Source organism: Lithobates pipiens, unplaced genomic scaffold (genome assembly GCF_037356315.1).
Source record: "Lithobates pipiens isolate NorthernLeopardFrog02 unplaced genomic scaffold, aLitPip1_a1.2 Scaffold_30, whole genome shotgun sequence".
Classification (NCBI taxonomy): domain Eukaryota; kingdom Metazoa; phylum Chordata; class Amphibia; order Anura; family Ranidae; genus Lithobates; species Lithobates pipiens.
In genome coordinates this window covers 107,445,858-107,468,150 of record NW_027507791.1, presented here as the reverse complement: position 1 = coordinate 107,468,150, position 22,293 = coordinate 107,445,858, and the positions used below count along the sequence as shown (strand labels likewise).

Genomic DNA, 22,293 nt, shown 5'->3' with positions numbered 1-22,293 from the left:
AAAAAGTTAAAATTTGGTCTCAACTGACCACAGCACCTTCTTCTACATGTTTGATGTGCCCTCCGCATGGCTTCTCGCAAACTGCAAACAGGACTTCTTATAGATTTCTTTCAACATTGACTTTCTTCTTGCCACTCTTCCATAAAGGGCAGATTTGTGGAGTGCGCAAGTCCTTACCTGTCAGTGTAGTGGACGGCCGTGTCTTGGTAGGTATGCGGTTGTGCAATACTCTTTCCATTTTCAGATGATGGATTGAACAGTGCTCTCTGTGAGATGTTCAAAGCTTGGGATATTGTGTTATAACCTAACCCTACTTTAAACTTCTCCACAACTTTATCCCTGACCTGTCTGGTGTGTTCCTTGGGCTTCATGATGCTGTTTCTTCACTATGGGTCTCAGAGGGCTTCACAGAACAACTGTATTTATACCGAGATTCATTTACACACAGGTGGACTGTATGTACTATTTAAGTGACTTCTGAAGGCAATTAGCTCCACTAGATTTTAGTTAGGGGTATAAGAGTAAAGGGGGTTGAATACAAATGCACGCCACACTTTTCAGATATTTATTTGTAAGAAATTTGGACCATCAGTCATTTTCTTTTCGCTTCACATTTATGTGCCACTTTGTGTTGTTCTATCATATAAAATCCCAATAAAATACATTTAAGTTTTTGGTTGTAACATGACAAAATGTGGAATATTATAAGGGGTGTGAATACTTTTTCAAGGCCCTGTATGAAGCCTAATTTGTTCCATCTGATGTAATAATATGTTTCAAAGACAAGAAACTTGTGGTATGTAGGCTGACTTTAGAAAAAGATGACAGCTAAGGAACTACTGAATATATGCTATTGGTGTCCAGTTCAGTCTGCATTGGACAGCTGTAATGCAGATGCTACATATATGACCTCTTCAAAGTTCATGTAAGCATTTTCAATATGATGAATATTTATCCCTGACCAAGCTTACTTTTTTCACAGTAAGTTGGAGGATGACCCACTGTATACAGCATATGCAGCAATGATGGCAAAGGTAGGCTTTCCATTAGCAGAAATTTGTCATGTATAACTGTAACTAGTGGATGGTTTGTTGAATGTTGACCCACTTTATTTTGTTTATCATATATATATATATATATATATATATATATATATAAAAGGAATACAAATGGTGCTCTGTTTTACTAAATTAAGTGTGTCTTAGTTATACAGCATGCATACCAATACAATGGATTATAATACCATCAAAAATAAATGTGATATGTGTACCAAAATTATAAATACAAATACAATTGCCAAAATTAAAATTTATAAGGTGACACCACTATTCCAAAGTGACACAAAAAATACCAATTAATAACTCAATAAGCATATCTCTGTGTGTGTAGGAGGGTTCCACCGCCATTGCAAATCATGTCATATGTTTCCACTTGTGAATAACAATAAGCAGCCCTGTGAATCCACCACCACTACCAATTGCAGCCTCTTACCAAGCAATAAGATTCCAAATCATGAGTGGTTTTATAACAGCATGATATCAGTAATCATCCATCCACAGGCTTGGAACCATATGGGATATCACTGCAACAGGTTGTTCAATGGCACTTCAGGAACTCCAGAGTACATCAGCAAGGATATACTGTTTGCCCCTCCACCCCGCCATGTACAGTCAATCACAGCGGTCACATGATCATAAACCCCGCCCTGCCTCCCAGCATCTGAAATCCCTTAAAGCGCTGGGAGGTGCTGGCGCAAAGGGGTTAATCTAACTTTTAAGATTAATTCATACTGTCCTGTAAATTTACTTGCAGCTTTAAGGCATCCTCCAAGCACCTTTGTGTATTTAGTAGTTAGATATTTGAGACTGTGCTGCTTGGAACAAATCTATAATATAATGATACACACAGTGACCATGTTATTAGGTACATTTACTTGCTATGGGCAATATGTGTTTTATTTTCCTCCCTTTCACATGACAGTGCTGGTGTTTGGAATTGGTTGCTCAGGTTTCTGTGAGTAGTCAGTCTCCACAGGCTTCCTATGTTTTGTTTTGATACACCCTTGAATTAAACTGGATTTAATTGGATTTTTGTGTCACTGGTGTACACAAAATAGTCCGTAGTGTCATGGTGGAATTCTACATAGTTCCAAAATTTGTAATTAATCTTAATCACATAAGTATTAACTGCTGTGACCCCTACATACTCTGCTGCAATCCGTTGCCTTCAGAATTCCCATAACTAGATGAATGGACTTTACGTAGAGTTTGTTAGAAGACACACTGTGTTTAAACAGTATGAAAAAGAAGTATACAGTATATAAATCAAATCAATTAAAAAGTTCTGGAGAAGCAATGAGTATGGATGGGTGTTTTCAACCAGCTGCAGACAGGAAGTTTGTACAAATCAATGATAGGTTTGACGCCTATAACATAACCAAACCATTATATAAAGAGTAAACCGCGCTATTCAAACAAGATAAAAAAATATTATAAATAAATTCCCTACAAGCAGTAACCCTAATCGTAATACTCTGATAACAGACTAAATAAGTGAAAAAAGTGAGCTGCGCTAAAAAAACTCTAAACAGAAAAAATTAATCTAATCACAAAGATTCATCAATAATCACAAGAAATATTAGTGACAAAAAGGGATACAAATAATTGAATTATATCAGTGAATAATATCTTTTCACCATATGAGTGACAAAAAAATTGTTTTTAAATCAGTGCCCATAATATGATTAGCATAAATTGCATACCCCTTATATATGAATCGTATAAATTATCAGTATTAAAGAAAATCCAAACAAACAATCCTCCACCAGTGAGAAGAGGGGCCGCTTACCAAAATTATAGATCTCAGTGTCAATGAGATCAACAAGGCAAAAGCACAGAAGTTCTGGATGAACCGTCACAGGAGCCACACAGCCTTTATCTCTGATACGAAGCCTCCAGACAAGGAACGATCGTATGATCGTATTCTTCTATGTACATGTGAGTGCAATACTGTTTATTTTTTAATTCCATTAAACTAAGAGGTTTTACGCTATGCGAGTGCCTTTTTGATTTTTTATATGTTCCACGATACCCTCGTTCCTTGTCTGGAGGCTTCGTATCAGAGATAAAGGCTGTGTGGCTCCTGTGACGGTTCATCCAGAACTTCTGTGCTTTTGCCTTGTTGATCTCATTGACACTGAGATCTATAATTTTGGTAAGCGGCCCCTCTTCTCACTGGTGGAGGATTGTTTGGATTTTCTTTATCACAGAACATTGTGGGTGTTAACTCCATATTTTCACTTTGGAAGAATCAACACTGCTCTTTGGACATTTTTTCTGGGATTTTTTCTTTTTTTTTCTTTTTTTCTTTAATTCAATACTCTTTTTTGTTGTTTTTTTCTGTTCATTCATTATAATTTATTTGGGGGGGTGTCGGTTTATTTTCTTTAATACTGATAATTTATACGATTCATATATAAGGGGTATGCAATTTATGCTAATCATATTATGGGCACTGATTTAAAAACAATTTTTTTGTCACTCATATGGTGAAAAGATATTATTCACTGATATAATTCAATTATTTGTATCCCTTTTTGTCACTAATATTTCTTGTGATTATTGATGAATCTTTGTGATTAGATTCATTTTTTCCGTTTAGGGTTTTTTTAGCGCAGCTCACTTTTTTCACTTATATAACCAAACCATTGTTCATATTTTATTAGAAAAGAAGAAAATATAGCAGAATTGAGGTGTCCAAGTTACTGGTTCAGGATTATAGTCAGACACAAGTTTTAACTATAAGAAGCTGTAGCGATAGACAGCTAAGATAGGCCTTATAGTGAATATGTGACATAATGCAAACCATATAGAGCTTATATAGATAATAATGTCCAAAACAGCCAAAGTGAAATGTCTTGCTATTAGAAAAAACAAACACACAAACTCATCCAGGCATGTGCAACAATCCCTCCATCTCAAAGGGAAAGGTAAGTTCAATTTGTGCATATAATGGAATGGTCCTTTGTCATATCAGAGATTTAATGGACCTGCAGATAAACTACACAAAGCACTTGGTGGTGTAGTAAGAGTATAGAACAGGTGCCAGTGAAAAGCTGTTAGAACTCTGGTAGTACTGAGCCCTACCAGAGACTGTCTCTGGGTTGGAAAACACCCTTAAACTCTAGGACCCTCCTGTGGGTACACCTGCAAGGGCCAGCAATTGCCTGCAAAAGCTGACCCCAAGTGATGATGTGGAAGCCTTCCTCACCACATTTAGATTAAGCTGGAGAGAGAGGTGACTCCATTACCAATGGGCCAGCCTCATTACCCTTTTTACCATTGGAGATCCACAAAAGGTATATTAAAATCTCCTCCCTGGTAAGGCCAAAAATTATGATCAGCTGTTGCTTCTGTTAGGGCACAAAAAGTGCACAACTGGAGATATCGACTAGATTGTCCACTGAGGTCCCAAATGCACAGCCTATGGTGGCTTGTCAACAAATCACTGCACCTGGAGGTTCTGTCTGGTCTTTAAAAGAGAGGCATGGGATTGGAAAAATTAAACAACCACAGTTACTTAGATGGCTGCAGCACCAATCCCAGCTGCAGCTGTTCCCTGCCTCCTCTAAGCCCCTGTACACATGGTCGGAAATTCCGACTGAAAATGTCCGATCGGACCATGTTGTTAGATAATCCGACCGTGTGTGGGCTACATCAGACTTTTTCCATCAGATTGTCCGACCAACAAAGTTTGAGAGCTGGTTATAAAATTTTCCGACAACATGATCCGATCGGACTTTGCCTGATTGTTTGTAGAGAATTCCGATTGGACAAAGTGCCATGCATGCTCAGATCAAATTAGGAGACCAAAGCTATTGGCTACTATAGTACTATATACTATATACAATGTAGTCCCGTTGTAAGGAAATGAACATCATCACGTTCCGAAAGATCGGATTTCCCGACAATTTTGACCGACCATGTGTATGTAACACCAGTTTCGGACAAAATCCGTCGGAAAAAATCCAACGGATTTGTTTGTCGAAATGTCCGACCGCGTGTACAAGGGCTAAGACAGAGAACTGAGTGATCAAACTCTGCTGATCACACAGCCCTTGGTCTTCAGCCTGCAGAGAGCCGGTGATTGTCAATCACCAGCTCTCTGCTCTGCCCCTCTAGTGCTCACTGGAGTGTTGGGCTGCGAAGGGGATGGGAGCAGCTGTCTCAAGCTCTCTGCGGCTTGCTGAGAGGCTGAGCCAGCTCCTAGTCCAGACTTCTCGGCAAATCCCGACCATCTGGTAGACATAGTGGAGAGATACACAATAGTGGTAGATCTTCTTAGGCATGCTAGATGATAGGACCCTGTGCCTTCACGCTTTCAGGAAGGAAGCCCTCCAAAACCCTGGAATTGGCACTCAAAATAGCTAAAATTCCTCTCCCTCTGGTCCCTAGAGGACAGAGGCTCTCCTTTGCTGGTAGTGTGCACTACAGGTGAAGCTGGTGTATTGCAGAGCCATCCAGAGGGTCTTTTTTTGCGTTAGAAAATGTTTCACTACATGCCTTGATCTGGGTGAGGGGTAGTTTAAGTGTGCTGTGCATGTGAACCACCACTCCAACACAGCTTTAATGGACTCAAGCGGCAGACTGGTTGATTGGCTCAACAAGTAAAGCCCTCTGAGTTGTAAAATTACATGGGACACTAGGGAGTACTGGAAAGTGCCAGTGTCAACTTCCACAGCATTTGGCACTGTCAGCCAAGACTTTGGGGTTGTGTAAGACTTGGTACATGACATTATAGCAGAGCAGGACTCTTATATGTTTTTGAAATTGTGGGAACGTATGAGAAGAAAACCTAATTGTTTAGCCCAGTGATGATTCCAATCCTCCTGGAAATGAAGGGAAAAACAGATACACACACACACACACACACACAAACACACAAACACACACACACACACAAAGCGATTGGTAATGATTATAATAAAAATGTTGATAATGACGATGTTCCAGGTCTCCATGCTGACTTCTGAGGAGGAGAAAATATTTCCCCAGGAGTAGGTCATAGTTAGGAAGGATTATACCAAAAAGAGGTTTCCTTATTTTGCCACTAGTTATGATTTCTTGTAGTGGGTTACCAAAGTCTGTGGTATGGTTGTAGAACAGTGGCTGGTTCCCAAGCCATATAGTCAAATGGTGCTCAAATTATCTCAGAATTATGCACTGGGGGAACACCTAGTGACAGAGAAAACTTCAGCATAGACAACCAATCTGGGTTGATGGTTTTGCCAACCACTTTTGGACATATCTATTTTTTGGGAGGGGGGTGGAGTACATGGTTTTGACAGGTGTTCAAGCAGAAGTTCGCCCCGCCCGCAGCCTTCTGGGACACATCACAGAACCTACAAGGCTGCGGGACCATTCACAAAATGCAGATCGGTTCACACTTGCGTAATGAGAAACTGCCTGTGAAGCTACATGGAATCATAGCCAGCTTTGCTTAGTAAACATTCTGGTGCTGGGGACTCAAAGACCGGTAAGGAACCGAGATGTGGGAGGACATCGCTGGATCTCTGGACAAATAAGAGTATTTGTAGCTGCTGAAGATCCTCTTTAAGGTTAAACAATACTGTGATTTCTGCCCCACTTACTAGTTAAGTTCCCCAGGCTCACACTTCCAAAACCCTTTTGTAAGTGCATTTCAATAGAGTTTGGTGGGTCCCCTAGTGAGGTCAGAACACCAGTATATACTGATAGTTTGTGATTATGAGTTTAGCTTTTCCAAGTCTGTTCCTTCTATGTCCTACATTTTTAGAGCCCTTCTTATTTGTGGAGCCATAGTGCAGCTTCTATGAATGGAGATGGTGGGTGGAAAGGGTGTGCATAGTTGCCACTCTTAATGAGAGCCCATCACAGGTCCAGCACTAGTATTAACCCCTGCAGCACAGGGAATCTCCCCCCTTCCCAAAAGCACCCAACCCCTCATGTTGAGGGCATGTGACCTGGTAAGGTTCAGGAGGGGGCACGCTCGCTTGCCCCCCCCCCTTTCCTGACTTGCCAGCCTACATACCTGGATTAGGGTCTGGTACAGATTTGGGGGGGGGGCGTTTTATTTTTAAATTTTGACATGGGGTTCCCCTCCAAATCCATAGCAGATCCGAAGAGCTTGGTATGGACCTGGGGGTTTTATTGTTCAGCTGTCAGCTGGTAAACTCAGCTGATGACTTATCAGTTGTTAAAGATGCTGCGGCTGGTTTCATGTTGGAAAAAGAATGGGCCATCCCTAAACTGTTTCCACAAAGTTGGGAGCATGAAATTGTTCAAAATGTCTTGGTATGCTGATGCCTTAAGAGTTCCCTTCACTGGAACTAATGGGCCAAGCCCAACCCCTGAAAAACAACCGCACACCATAATCCCCTCTCCACCAAATTTTTGGGACCAGTGCACAAAGCAAGGTCCATAAAGACATGGATGAGTGAGTTTGGGGTGGAGGAACTTGTTAGAACACCTTTGGGACGAATTAGAGCATGGACTGTGAGCCAGGCCTTCTCGTCAATATCATTCCCTGATGTCACAAATGCGCTTCTGGAAGAAAGGTCAAACATTCCCATAGACACACACTTAAACCTTGTGGACAGCCTTCCCAGAAGATTTGAAGCTGTTATAGCTGCAAAGGGTGGGCCAACTCAATATTGAACCCTACTAGATTACCAGTGCCTATCATTGCCGTTCAGTGCTGCCTATAAGTGCCCATCAGTGCCACCTATCAGTGCCCATCAGTGCTGCCTATCGGTGGTACCTTTCCATGCCACCTATCAGTGCCATTCAGGTCCACATATCAGTGCCCACCCATGGCGCCTAGCAGTATCAGTGCCTCTTCATCTGTGCCCACCAGTGCCGCCTCATCAGTGTCCATAAGTACCATCTATCAGTGCCCATCAGTAAAGCCTCATCAGCGCACATCTGGTTACCTGGTTGCAAAATTTTATAACAAACTATAAAAAAAATTATTTTTTTTCAAAATGTTCTGTATTTTTTTGTCTGTTTAGCAAAAAATAAAAAACCCAGTGGTGATTAAATACCACCAAAAGAAAGTTCCATTGGTGTGAAAAAATGATAAAAATGTCATATGGGTACAGCGTTGCATGACCGCGCAATGTTATATAACTACTTGCCAACCAGCCTCTGTCGTCATACGACAGCAGGTTGACTCTCCTGCACAAATCGTAGCAAATCAGCGTAGCTGTAAATTGGCTCACGCAGGCGCAATTGTGGGTGCATGCACCCATTGCTTGCTACAGGAGCATGCCCGTGGGTCGAGCGGACTTGATGTCCGCTGTCGACCTGCGATCACCTAGTACAGAGGCAGAATGGGGATTTGCCTTTGTAAACAAGGCGAATCCCTGTTCTGACAGATTACATGACAGAAATCTAATGTTCTAAGGTATCGGGAACAGTGATCTTTGTCATGACCCTGGGAGCCCATCCCCCCTACAGTTAGAACATACCCAGGGAACACAGTTAACCCCTTGATTGCCCCTAGTGTTAACCCCTTTCCTGCCGGTGTCATCTTTACATTGATCAGTGCATTTTTTTAGCACTGATTAATGCAATAATGTCACTGGCCCCCAAAAAGTGTCACTTGGGGTCAGATTTGTCTGCCGCAATGTCACAGTCCCGCTAAAAATCGCAGATCGCCACCATTACTAGTAAAAACCTTGAAAAGAAATAAAAGTCCCTAAATCATTCCTATAGTTTGTAGACGCAAATACTTTTGCATAAACCAATCAATATACGTCTAATGGGATTTTTGTTGCCAAAAATATGTAGAAGAATACATATCAGCCTAAACTGATGAATACTTTTTTTTTTTATATATTTGGATATGTAGTATAGCAAAAAAAAAAAAATATATATATATATGTATATATATATATATATATATATATATATATATTATTTTTTTTTAATTGTGGCTCTTTATTTGTTGTGCAAAAAATAAAAATCGCAAAGGGATCAAATACCCCCAAACGAAAGCTCTATTTGTGGGAAAAAAAGGACGTCAATTTTGTTTGGGTACAGCATTGCATGTCCACGCAATTGTCAGTTAAAGCGATGCAGTGCCGTATTGCAAAAAAGGGCCTGGTCCTTAAGGGGGCAAATCCTTCCAAACTGAAGGGGTTAAAGTGTGACAGTGCTGAAAGCTGAAAATTGGCATGAGCAGGAAGGGGGTAAAAGTGCCCAGTAGGCAAGTAGTTATTAGTCCATCTCCTTTTTCTTCCACCTCAATTTTAGTCCATAAAATGTGCACCAGTGAATCCTCTAAACCAGGCATGTCTAAAGTCTGGCCCGTGGGCCAGTTGCCACCCGCGGTCCGGTTTTGAACGGCCCACCTGGTTATCTAAACAAGTGTGCCACGAGATCAGGGAGGGCTTTCAAATGAGCCCCATCCCCTGCACTGTGAGAAGCTCCGTCAGCTTAAAAAGTGAAAGTAAAGTGCAGGGGAGTGTGCTGTGCTCTCTGCTTCCCCCTACAGTGCATTACCCGGCTGAATGAGGAAGCTGGAAAGGTAGAGTACTGTGCTAGAAGCTAGATTAGTGTTAAAAGGGCTTTATTCGTGTGTGTGTGTGTGTGTGTCTGTATGTATGTGTGTGCATGTGTCTGTATGTATGCGTATGCATGTGTCTGTATGTATGTATGTATGTCTGTATGTGTGTGTCTGTATGTATGTGTTTGTATGTGTGTGCATGTATGTCTGTATGTATGTGTATGCATGTGTCTGTATGTGTGTGTGTGCATGTGTCTGTATGTATGTGTATGCATGTGCCTGTATGTATGTCTGTATGTATGTGCGTGCGTGCATGTGTCTGTATGTATATGTATGCATGTGTCTGTATGTATGTCTGTATGTATGTGTGTGCGCGCGCATGTGTCTGTATGTATGTGCATGCATGTGTCTGTATGTATGTGTATGCATGTGTCTGTATGTATGTCTGAATGTATGTGTATCCAACCTGACATGTGAACAAGCCCTTGGTTCACATCTGTGTGGCTGCGTGCTGCGTGTAGGGCAGCCCATTCATTTCAATGGGCTTCCCTGCGCACAATAATGCAGGGAAAGAAGTCCCCAAGTTTTTTTTTTTTAATTGCACTTCACCAATAGCACCCCATGTTTTCCAATGTGTGGGGTACCATTAAGAATTAACAGTACCTCTAAAGAGCATTTGTCTGTGTGTCGGGAACGAGCATGACAAAGGCAAGAGAATTCTTGTTGGGCAGTGTATTAGTGCTCAAACGAATACGCTCAGACCTAATTTTAATGGTTCAAAGAATGTCAGCCAAAATTGTCGGCCCTCATGCATGTCCACTTAATCAAATCTGGCCCTCTTTGAAAACAGTTTTGGACAACCCTGCTCTAAAAGAATCACCACCACAGAGTGGTTCTTCCACCTTCCAAACAGGCTGCTTACCTCAGATTTTGACTGAAAACTAGGTCAATAAAAAAAATTACCGGTTAAAGCTAGGCGCCCTTAAACCACTTTGCACCCATGCTATAGCTGAAAGACAGCTACAGTGCAGGCTTAAAATGTCAGGAGGGGGTACATGGAGCATGGCATCCTTGGGACTTGGCTGATCATTGTTCGAGGTAAGGGACCAATCACAGTGGGCCCTTTACCACATGATCAGCTGTTAGCCAATGACAGCTGATCATGGAAGTAAACAGAAGCTGGTTATCGGCTTCAATCCCCTTGGTGCCCAACAGTGCTGCTAACCAGTGCCTTCCAGTGCTGCTAATTAGTGCCCACCAGTGCCATCTATCAGTGCCCATCAGTACTGCTAATTAGTGACCACCAGTGCCACCTATAAATGCCCATCAGTGCTGCCAATCAGTGCCCATCGCTGCCTCATAATCAGTGTCACTTCTCGGTGCTGCCTATCAGTGCCACCTCTCTGTGCCCATCGTTGCCACCCATTCGTGCAGCCTCTTCAGTGCCTCCTGATCAGTGCCCACCAATGCCGTCTCATCAGTACCACCTATCAGTGCTGCCTATCAGCACAGCCTATAAGTGCCCACCAGTGCCACCTCATCAGTGCCCATCAGTAAAGGAGAAAAATTACCTGTGTGCAAAATTGTATATTAAAATATGAAAACAATTTTTTTTTTACATTTTTGGTCTTTTTTTGTTTATCAAAAAATAAAAATACCCAGTTATGATTAAATACTACCAAAAGAAGGCTCTATTTGTGTGAAAAAAATTAGAAATATTTCACATGGGTACATGAAAGCTGAAAATTGGCCTGGGCAGGAAGGGGGTGTAAGTGCCCAGTAAGCAAGCGGTTGAAAGAAGCAAACTTTCATCTGTGTCTTTCTCTATATATGAACACCTTTCCTCCTTAATTTCCCTGATTGCAGAAGATATAGAGATGACTTCACCTATAGAGTCAGAGGAGGAAATACTTGAGACAATCTTAGCAGAACCAAAAAAAGTAGAGGCTAAGGAACAAAGAGTAAAATGAGCCATTCAAGCTCCCAAAAGACTAAAATATGACACACTGGGAGAAAGCTCAGACGACCCTCCTCACTACAAGTTTTGGAGGAGGCAGCCTATGCTCACCTACTAACACATCTAGATGGGCACTCCCCAAATTGATGGGCTATAGAAAAGACAACCTCACCCTTTCTGATAACCGGTGGGAGGTACCCTTGTTGAAATAATGCTTTGCTATGGGTGGAGCTACTGTCTTCCTACCTACTGAGTTGTAGGTTTCCTGTTGTTAAAGGCAGGTAAGAATAAGTTGCTTTTTTTTTAAATTGACTTCACAATCTCTTTAATTGATATGCGGAAGAGCTGTCAATTAAAGGGAAAGAAAATGTGGAAGCTTAGGTTGGGGCAAAAAAGGACTATACATAGTAAAATAAAGCTTAGGAAAACAAAGAAATTGGGGTTGGGGGTGGAAGCAACAAGGAGGGTTGATGAATATTGTAGACCAGGCAGGAGTAGCGCAAAGACCCACCCCCCCCCCCCCCCCCCAGTTTCAGTTGAAAATCAAAGAGCTAAGGCACAGAAGATCATTATATGGTAACTCACAGTAGATCGCTAGACAGAGCACAATCTTAAAATGTTTGTGAACCTAGATAATGAAAACCATGATTTTGCTTTCAGCTAGTAATACACTGTCAATGTCTAGATACACAGAGGCTTCTTTCTGTACAAAGTACCCTCTGTCATTGTATCAGTGCAGCATTGACATTTTCAATCTCTGTGACCCCCTTACAACCACCATTGATTTAGATTGACAGTAGCATCTTTATGGAGTACCGCTGTAAATAGGTTAGTGTAATGTGGGAGGTTTTTGGTTCTCCAACCCTAGAACTTGGCAGAAAAGAAGGGACCTTGTGGTTGAAAAAAATGTATAGGGCTTACCTCTATATTTTGCAAAGGGAAAAATAAGGGACAAAATAAGCTTGTGCTTATGTGTGTTTACAATCAGTGACTTTACAGATACTTTTTGTATTTGTGAAAAACTGCAGTTATAGGATTTTAATTTGTCTGAACACTTTCTGACTGTTTGAAGAAAAGATTCATTTACTAGGTATTCTTACAAAGGTCATACCTTATTTTGATAAGAGCACCAACTAACCCTATGAGATCAATTACTTCATATCTGTAGATGAAACCAACTTGTACTGCAGGGATTTAATCAGTTTGTGAGAATTTAGACTCCGGTAACATATTGTTATCCACAATGCAAACCTCAGACATTTTATGGCTCTGCTGTCTGTTTTCTCTGGTGTTTGTCAACATCTGATTGGATTAAATTTGAACACTTGCACTACAGATAAGCCGCTTTGAACATAGCTTATCCAAGCTTGTAAGGTATTGTAGTCAGTGTTTATTTACTACAGTAATTCCTGTTCTCACAAATATTGTGATTGGGAAAATAAAAATGAATTTCTTTCCTTCTTTGGTGAGTGTTTTTCTAACCTTTCTGTTTTTCACAGAAACAACTAGTTAAACTTTATATATTGGTATTAAAAGGTAGCAATAAAGGTTTTCTCTATTGCTAAATTGATGATAAAGAGTACTGTGCATGTGTAGATTGAAAAATGTCATTTTGCAGCGTTTCAAACAAGCGACTTGGTTTGTCAGAGATAAAACTATAAATACAGAGCGTTCTCTTAAATGCAGGTGGGTGAGACTTACATTTGACATGTGCAGTAATTCTGAGATAGAAGTGCCAAAGCTATAAGACAGCAAAAAAGCTGTAGTAAACTGCAAGTATTAAAGCATTAAATGATGGAAGTTAAATGGCTGGACGTGTAGAAAATAGTTATTGACAACACTGATTTAAGATAAATATTTGTTATGGTGGCAAACCTTTTCTTACCCATAGCTGAATTCTGTATTGGTAATTCCAGAAGCCAGCCTTCTCATGTCTCAAACTGATATAATAGGTAGAAAATAGAAAAAACAAATAGCTATACACTGTCTATTATGGTCAGTACTAGGGCATCGTGAGTGAAGCAAATTGTCACTTTGCATGGTAATTTTCACTTAACTTAACGAATGTGGTGTAAATTGAATAGCAATCCCAAGCTAGAAAACTTAAAAAGCAGTATACAGTATTTGCTTGCACATGATTGAATGATGGAAGTCAGCAGAGCTTCCCCTCATTCCCTAAGCTGAGCCTATTTGTCTTTGGAAAATCAATGCCAGAGTGTCTAAAAGGCTGATGTGTAAGGAGAAAAGCACCTGGCGCTTATTTGTAAAGTACAGAAACATTATTTTATCACAAGACACATTCAATAAAAGCCAACATGTTTCAGAGGTTCAAACATTCCCTCTTCGGCACAAGCCAAACCAGTACTGGGACAAGGTCATCCAGTGCTCAGGGTGAAGATGGTAAACTGCTCACTCCCCCTTCCCCAGCTCCCCTGGATGGAGGAGGATGGGACTAATAGTGGTATGCACAACAAAATGGGATTTTAGGGGTTAAACCAATTGACAAGGAAGCAACATAATGCCTCCTCACTGCCTTTAAATGCCCTCTGAAAAACCATTGACCGTGGATCACTCTTAGAGAGCTCCCCAAAGTGTGAACAAGGTCTAGGGGAGGGAGAAAGCTATGGGGATCTTGTGAGGGTTCTGAGGAGGATGAGGAGGTCTAGGGCTCAGTTGTCCTCTTCCTCCCATGTACTCAAATTTTTTACCTCAGTGCGGCACCTCCAGGATAGAAAGCAGCTTCCCCTTCTTTCCAACTTGAGCTATGTGATATGTCAAATGACAATGGGAGACCAGAAGGACAGACTACCCTCACTCACCACACTGAGACTAAGCTCTTCCACCCACAGCAGGCTTGGAACAGAGGACCCTTGCTCCTTGCTGACAGTAGTGACCGTGCATTCATTCCTGTCTGTGAGCTGCAGGAGAAGGGGAGGCACAGGAGAAGCTCCAAACCAGCAGCATTGCTAGGATTGTATAAGATCTGGGGCACTTTGGGCACCCCAAGGAGAGCAGTAATGTGATAAGCCTGTGCATGTTCCAGCAAACAATGGGTGTGCCAAATTGTTAACAGTGAGAAGGACTTAAGGGGCATGGTTAAACACACCTTGAGCCTTCTTTTACCTATAGTATATGCTTTGATTGCTGTGTCACAAGGAAGATTCTCACAGACAAATATGCAGTATCTCACAAAGGTGAGTACGCCCCTCATATTTTTGTAAATATTTTATTATATATTTTCATGTGACAACACTGAAGAAATCTTTTCATGTGACAACACTGAAAGAACTTTGCTGCAATTTAACCACTTTCAGACCTGACCATTTTGCTGGTAAATGACCAGAGGTCTTTTTACAATTTGGCACTGCGCTGCTTTAACTGGTAATTGCGCGGTCATGCAATGTTGTACCCAAACAAAATTTGCGTCCTTTTCTTCCCACAAATAGAGCTTTCTTTTGATGGTATTTGATTGCCTCTGCGATTTTTATTTTTTGCGATATAAACGTAAAAAGACCGAAAATTTTGAAAAAAAATGATATTTTCTACTTTTTGTTATTAGAAAAATCCAATAAACTCAATTTTAGTCATACCTTTAGGCCAAAATGTATTCAGCCACATGTCTTTGGTAAAAAAAAAGTCAATAATTGTATATTTATTGGTTTGCGCAAAAGTTGTCACATCTACAAACTAAGGTACGTTTTCTGGAATTTATGCAGCTTTTAGACTGCCTATCTCATTTCTTGAGGTGCTAAAATGGCAGGGCAGTACAAAACCCCCCCAAATGACCCCATTTTGGAAAGTAGACACCCTAAGGAAATTGATAAGTGGCATGTTGAGCCCATTGAATATTTTATTTTTTTGCCTCAAGCGATTGAATAATGACAAAAAAAATTATTTTTTTTTTTTTTTTACACAAAGTTGTCACTAAATGATATATTGCTCACACATGCTATGGGCATATGTGAAATGACACCCCAAAATAAATTCTGCTGCTTCTCCTGAGTACGGGGATACCACATATGTGGGACTTTTTGGGAGCCTAGCCACGTACGGGGCCCCGAAAACCAAGCACCGCCTTCAGGCTTTCTAAGGGCGTAAATTTTTGATTTCACTTCTCACTACCTATTACAGTTTTGAAGGCCATAAAATGCCAAGATGGCACAAAACCCCCACAAATGACCCCATTTTAGAAAGTAGACACCCCAAGCTATTTGCTGAGAGGCATTTTGAGTCCATGGAATATTTTATATTTTGCCACAAGTTGCGGGAAAATTACAAACTTTAATTTTTTTTTATTTTTTTTTTCACAAAGTTGTCACTAAATGATATATTGCTCACACATGCCATGGGCATATGTGAAATGACACCCCAAAATAAATTCTGCTGCTTCTCCTGAGTACGGGGATACCACATATGTGGGACTTTTTGGGAGCCTAGCCGCGTACGGGGCCCCGAAAACCAAGCACCGCCTTCAGGCTTTCTAAGGGCGTTAGGCCGCGTACACACGCGCGGACTGTTCGCCCAACTTTGTCCGTCCAACAGTTTCGGCAAACAGTCCGCTCAAAATTAGCATGGACGGACATGGCCACACACGACGAACGAACAGTTTGCTGAAACCGTGCGCGATGACGTGAACGGCACGTACGACGGGACGAAAAATACGACGTCCTATACACTGCATTATAGCTTTCGGCGTGAAAATCCTTTCTGAGCATGCGCGCAACTTTGTTTGACGAACAAGCCTACACACGGGCGGACTGTTCGCTCAAACAAGGTTTCAGCGGACAGTTTTTCGGAATTTCCGAAAAACCTTGTCCGTCCAACTGTCCGCTGAAACTGTCCGCTGAAAGCCCACACACGAGCGGACTGTCCGCCCAAACACTGTTCAGCGGACAAAGTTGGGCGAACAGTCCGCCCGTGTGTACGCGGCCTTACAGTTTTAAAGGCCATAAAATGCCAAGATGGCACAAACCCCCCCCAAATGACCCCATTTTGGAAAGTAGACACCCCTAAATTTAGGGGTACACTAGTGAGACTAGGTAATAAATGGCGGGTGCCCTGAAACTATAAAAAAATAACTAACCAACCAGCGTCACCTGTAACAGTTATATGGTGATCACTGGTGAAAGGGTTAACTAGGGGGCAATCAGGGGGCTTTATGCGGTAGTATATGGGGGTCCCTGGCGCTATAAAAAGCTGCGGCAAACCTAAATACCTACCTGCCTAACTAGCGTCACCTGTGACACTAATACAGCGATCAGAAAAAACGATCGCTTATTAGGCTGGGTTCACACTGGAGCGATGCGGGAACGCCACGAATCCGCGGCGGGTTCCCGCATCGCATGCCTTCCGGCGGCAGTTCACACTGCCCTATGCGAACTGCTGGGAGTGTCAGTGAGATGTTAATGACACCCCCAGATCAGTTCGCATATCGCAGTGCGATCTGCAAACTCGGATCGCATGGTGTGAACACCCATGCGATCCGATTCTGCTGCGGGCCAAAAAAAGGGTCCCGTGCGAATTTGCGGCGGGTGCGACACGAATTCAGCCATACTATCTGTATGGCTGAACTCGAATCGCACAGAGATCGGATGTGATTTGCACTGCAGTGCGGTGCGAATCACATCCGTTCTCATAAACCGCTGCAATGTGAACCCAGCCTTAGTGACACTGGCGACGGGGGGTGATCACGGGGTTAAACCTTTATTGGGGGGGTTAGGGGGGTACCTTAGAACTAAAGGGGGCTAACCCTAACTGCCCTAACAGTTATTACAGTCACAAAGGACACCCGCCGGGTGATCAGGGGGTTAAACCTTTATTAGGTAATAAATGGCGGGTGCCCTGAAACTATAAAAAAATAACTAACCAACCAGCGTCACCTGTAACAGTTATATGGTGATCACTGGTGAAAGGGTTAACTAGGGGGCAATCAGGGGGCTTTATGCGGTAGTATATGGGGGTCCCTGGCACTATAAAAAGCTGCGGCGAACCTAAATACCTACCTGCCTAACTAGCGTCACCTGTGACACTAATACAGCGATCAGAAAAACGATCGCTTATTAGGCTGGGTTCACACTGGAGCGATGCGGGAACGCCACGAATCCGCGGCGGGTTCCCGCATCGCATGCCTCCCGGCGGCAGTTCACACTGCCCTATGCGAACTGCTGGGAGTGTCAGTGAAATGTTAATGACACCCCCAGATCAGTTCGCATATCGCAGTGCGATCTGCAAACTCGGATCGCATGGTGTGAACACCCATGCGATCCGATTCTGCTGCGGGCCAAAAAAAGGGTCCCGTGCGAATTTGCGGCGGGTGCGATGCGAATTCAGCCATACTATCTGTATGGCTGAACTCGAATCGCACAGAGATCGGATGTGATTTGCACTGCAGTGCGGTGCGAATCACATTCGTTCTCATAAACCGCTGCAATGTGAACCCAGCCTTAGTGACACTGGCGACGGGGGGTGATCACGGGGTTAAACCTTTATTGGGGGGGTTAGGGGGGTACATTAGAACTAAAGGGGGCTAACCCTAACTGCCCTAACAGTTATTACAGTCACAAATGACACCAATGCAAAAAAAAAAATGACATTGGTGTCACTGTGACTGGGGGGCAGGGGTAATTGGGGGGGTGATCGGGGGGGTGTGAGTGTGCCTGGCATGTTCTACTGTGTAGTGTCGTGTTGGTGCAACTCACCGATCCTCTCTCCTCGGTGTCGGAACGAAAAATACCGACACGGAGGAGAGATTACATCACTTCCTCTCCTGTGTTTACATTACAGGAGAGGAAGTGATGTCATGGAGCATTTTCATTCGTCGGGAGCGATCGCGAGGGGGTGGCCATGAATGAATGGCCGTCCCCTCGTCCGGGATCGCTCCCGAACGAATACCGACCGCCGCAGGCACCGGGCGGGGGCCCGATCGGGCCCCCGACCCGGGGGCAGGCAAGGACGTACATGTAAGCCCTTATGCCTGCCCGTGCCATTCTGTCGACGTACATCGTCGTGCGGCGGTCGGGAAGTGGTTAAAGTAGTGAGTGTACAGCTTGGATAACATTGTAAACTGGCTGTCCTCTCAAAATAACTCAACACACAGCCATTAATGTCTAAACCACTGGAAACAAAAGTGAATATGCTCCTAAGTGAAAATGTTCAAATTGGGTCCAAGGTGTCAATATTTTGTGTGGCCACCATAATTTTCCAGCACTGCCCTAACCCTCTTGGACATGGAGTTCACCAGAACTTCACAGGTGGCCACTGGAGTCCTCTTTCACTGTTCCATGACCACATCATTGAGCTGGTGGATGTTAGAGACTTTGCGCTCCTCCACTTTCTGTTTGAGGATGCCCCACAGATGCTCAATAGGGTTTAGGCCTGGAGACATGCTTGGCCAGTCCATTGCCTTTACCCTCAGCTTCTTTAGCAGGGCACTGGTCATCTAGGAGGTGTGCTTGGGGTCGTTATGTTGGAATACTGCCCTGCAGCCCAGTCTCAGAAGGGAGGGGATCATGCTTCAGTATGTCCCAGTACAAGTTGATATTCATGGTTCCCTCAATGAACTGTAGCTCTCCAGTGCCAGCAGCACTCATGCAGCCCCAGACCATGACATTTCCACCACCCCACTTGACTGTAGGCAAGACACACTTGTATTTGTACTCCTCACCTGTTGCCACCACACACACACACGCTTGACATTATCTAAACCAAATAAGTTTATCTTGATCTCATCACACCACAGGACATGATTCCAGTAATCCATGTCATTAGTCCGCTTGTCTTCAGCAAACTGTTTGTGGTCTTCCTTGTGCATCATCTTTAGAAGAGGCTTCCTTCTGGGATGACAGCCATTCAGACCAATTTAAATGCAGTGTGCGGCGTATGATCTGAGCACTAACAAGCTGACTCCTCACCTATTCAAATTCTGCAGCAATGCTGGCAGCACTCGTATGTCTATTTCCCAAAAAACAACCTCTGGATATGGCGCTCAACTTCTTTGGTTGACCATGGCAAGGCCTGTTCTGAGTGGCACTTGTCCTATTAAAACACTGTATGGTCTTGGCCACCGTGCTGCGGCTCAGTTTCAGGGTCTTGGCAATCTTCTTATAGCCTAGGCCCTCTTTATGTAGAGCAACAATTCTTTTTTTTCAGATCCTCAGAGAGTTCTTTGCCATGAGGTGCCATGTTGAACTTCCAGTGACCAGTATGAGAGAGTGAGAGCGATAACACCAACTTTAACACACCTACTTTCCATTCACACCTGAGACCTTGTAACACTAACAAGTCACGTGACACTGGGGAGGGAAAATGGCTAATTGGGCCGATTTGGACATTTTCACTTGGGGTGTACTCACTTTTGTTGCCCGAGGTTTAGACATTAATGGCTATGTGTTGCATTATTTTGAGGGGACAGCAAATTTGCACTGTTATACAAGCTGTACACTCACTAATTTACATTGCAGCAAAATGTAATTTCCTCAGTGTTGTCACATGAAAAGATATAATAAAATATTTACAAAAATGTGAGGGGTGTACTCACTTTTGTGAGATACTGTAAATCTCAACACAATCATTTAAAAACATATTTCCATGAAATGTGTATTTTTGCACCCATGAAAAAAAGATAAGCTACCACTTTGCCTGCATCTACACCTTGATGTAATACTAAGCACACTTTTTAATTTACTTTATTTTTAAACTCTGTTCATTGCAAAAAGGCAAGTACAAAAGACAGAGCTTCGGTAAAACATGGTATCATATGAGACGGAAAGGTCTATGCTTCTAGTCTTCTTCTACAGGTCACATGTTCAAAAAAATAAAAAAACAGCCATTGGAATACAAAGCAAAAATGAATACTGAATATCAATAAACTGTTTTAAATGATCATAAAAATATATATATGACATCAAATCTTTATTATTTTTGAATGCTGCTGTCAATGCTGGGTTTAAGAATGGATAACACAGAGTGCAGAGATCTTGGGTGTGTAATGCAAAGAGTTCAAGGGTCAGGAGTATGTAACACACAGAGTGCCCCAGTTAGTGTTGGGTTTAGGAGTACATAACACAGGAAATAGAGGTCAGTAATATGTACTAGACAGAATGCAGGGAATGCGTGTAATTCACAGTAGGGTTTAGGAATGCTAAAGGAAAAGAGCGCAGGAGTCAGGAGTTTGTGTCAGTGTGTTGAGGCCAGAAGACTGCAAAATTCCTTCTGCAAATAATACTCTCCCTCACCTTACCTTTTCAGCAACCCCCCCCCCCCAGGAAAAATTCAGCACTTGTCTGCACGCTCACCCCTCCCAGCACAAAATGTTGCCCTCCCAAATCCCACCTACTCCCACCCCCTCCCAGCACAAATCCCCTCCCCCCTCCAGGGTCATCTTTAATGTTGATTGGACCCTGGGAAAACATTTTCTTGGGCCCCCAACCGCTCTTAGACATATAACAAATAACAGAAAGACTCAAAATCTGTTTACTGCAGCAGATCAGGCATCAATTGGTTACTGTATATTATTACCACTCACTGATTGGTTGCTAGTGGTTATTGCACATCATTACTGCTCATTGATAAAGGTACTACAGGATATGGTCAGAGACAACCAGAGACTGCGGATCTAGTACAGGAGACAACCAGAGACTGCGGAACTAGTACAGGAGATAACCAGACACTGCGGATCTAGTACAGGAGACAACCAGAGACTGCGGATCTAGTACAGGAGACAACCAGAGACTGCGGATCTAGTACAGGAGATAACCAGACACTGCGGATCTAGTACAGGAGACAACCAGAGACTGCTGGTCTAGTACAGGAGACAACCAGAGACTGCTGATCTAGTACAGGAGACAACCAGAGACTGCGGATCTAGTACAGGAGACAACCAGAGACTGCTGGTCTAGTACAGGAGACAACCAGAGACTGCGGATCTAGTACAAGAGACAACCAGAGACTGCAGATCTAGTACAGGAGATAACCAGACACTGTGGATCTAGTACAGGAGATATCCAGAGACTGGGGATCTAGTACAGGAGACAACCACATGGAGAAAAGGTGTTATTGTCAGATGAGACAAAAATTCTATTATTTGGCCTCAATACCAAACAATATGTCTGGTGGAAATCCAAGACAGCTCACCATCCAAATAACACCAGTCCTACAGTAAAGTATGGAGGTGGTAATATCCTGTTATGGGTGTGTTTCTCTGCAGCAGGGGCTGGAGCACTTGATAGGATAGAAGAAAAATGGCTGGGGCAAAATACTGTCAAATTCTTGAGTAGAATCTGCTGCCCTCTGGCCCAAAGCACCCAGCAAAAATAACCACACAGTGGTTGAAGGAGAAAAATATGAATGTCCTTTATTGGCCTAGTCAGTGCCCAGACTTAAACGCCATTAAAAATCTGTGGAATGACTTTAAGACTGCAGTCCACGAAGGGTCACCATCAAATTTAACTGAACTTAAACAGTTCTGCAAAGAAGAGTGGGCAAATATTGCAAAGTCTAAATGTGCAAAGTTAGTAGAGACTGAGAGACTAGGCTGTAATTAAAGAAAAATGTGGTTCAACAAAATACTGACACAAGGGGTGATACTTTATCCAACTCAGTGATTCTGTTTTTGATTTTTTTTCTTTTTTTCTAACATGTTGGTGTTATGTTTTTTACATGGATGTTATAAGTTGCACTGAGCGAATATAGCACGTAAAACAAAAACAGTGTCCGTCTTAAAGCGGTTCTGCACCTAAAAAAAAAATATTAAAAGCCAGCAGCTACTAATATTGCAGCTGCTGACTTTTAAT

The 22,293-nt window shown here is 42.6% G+C and overlaps 1 protein-coding gene across 8 annotated transcripts in view; it reads left to right on the top strand.

Moving 5' to 3' along the window:
* Positions 1–22,293, top strand: part of RYR3 (ryanodine receptor 3) — a 1,008,486-nt gene that overhangs the window by 752,840 nt on the left and 233,353 nt on the right. For all 8 annotated transcript variants that reach the window (XM_077464742.1, XM_077464741.1, XM_077464740.1 and 5 more), the window contains one exon: positions 983–1,034. In XM_077464742.1, the coding sequence (XP_077320868.1) occupies positions 983–1,034 (52 nt within the window). The remainder of the gene's footprint in view (positions 1–982; positions 1,035–22,293) is intronic.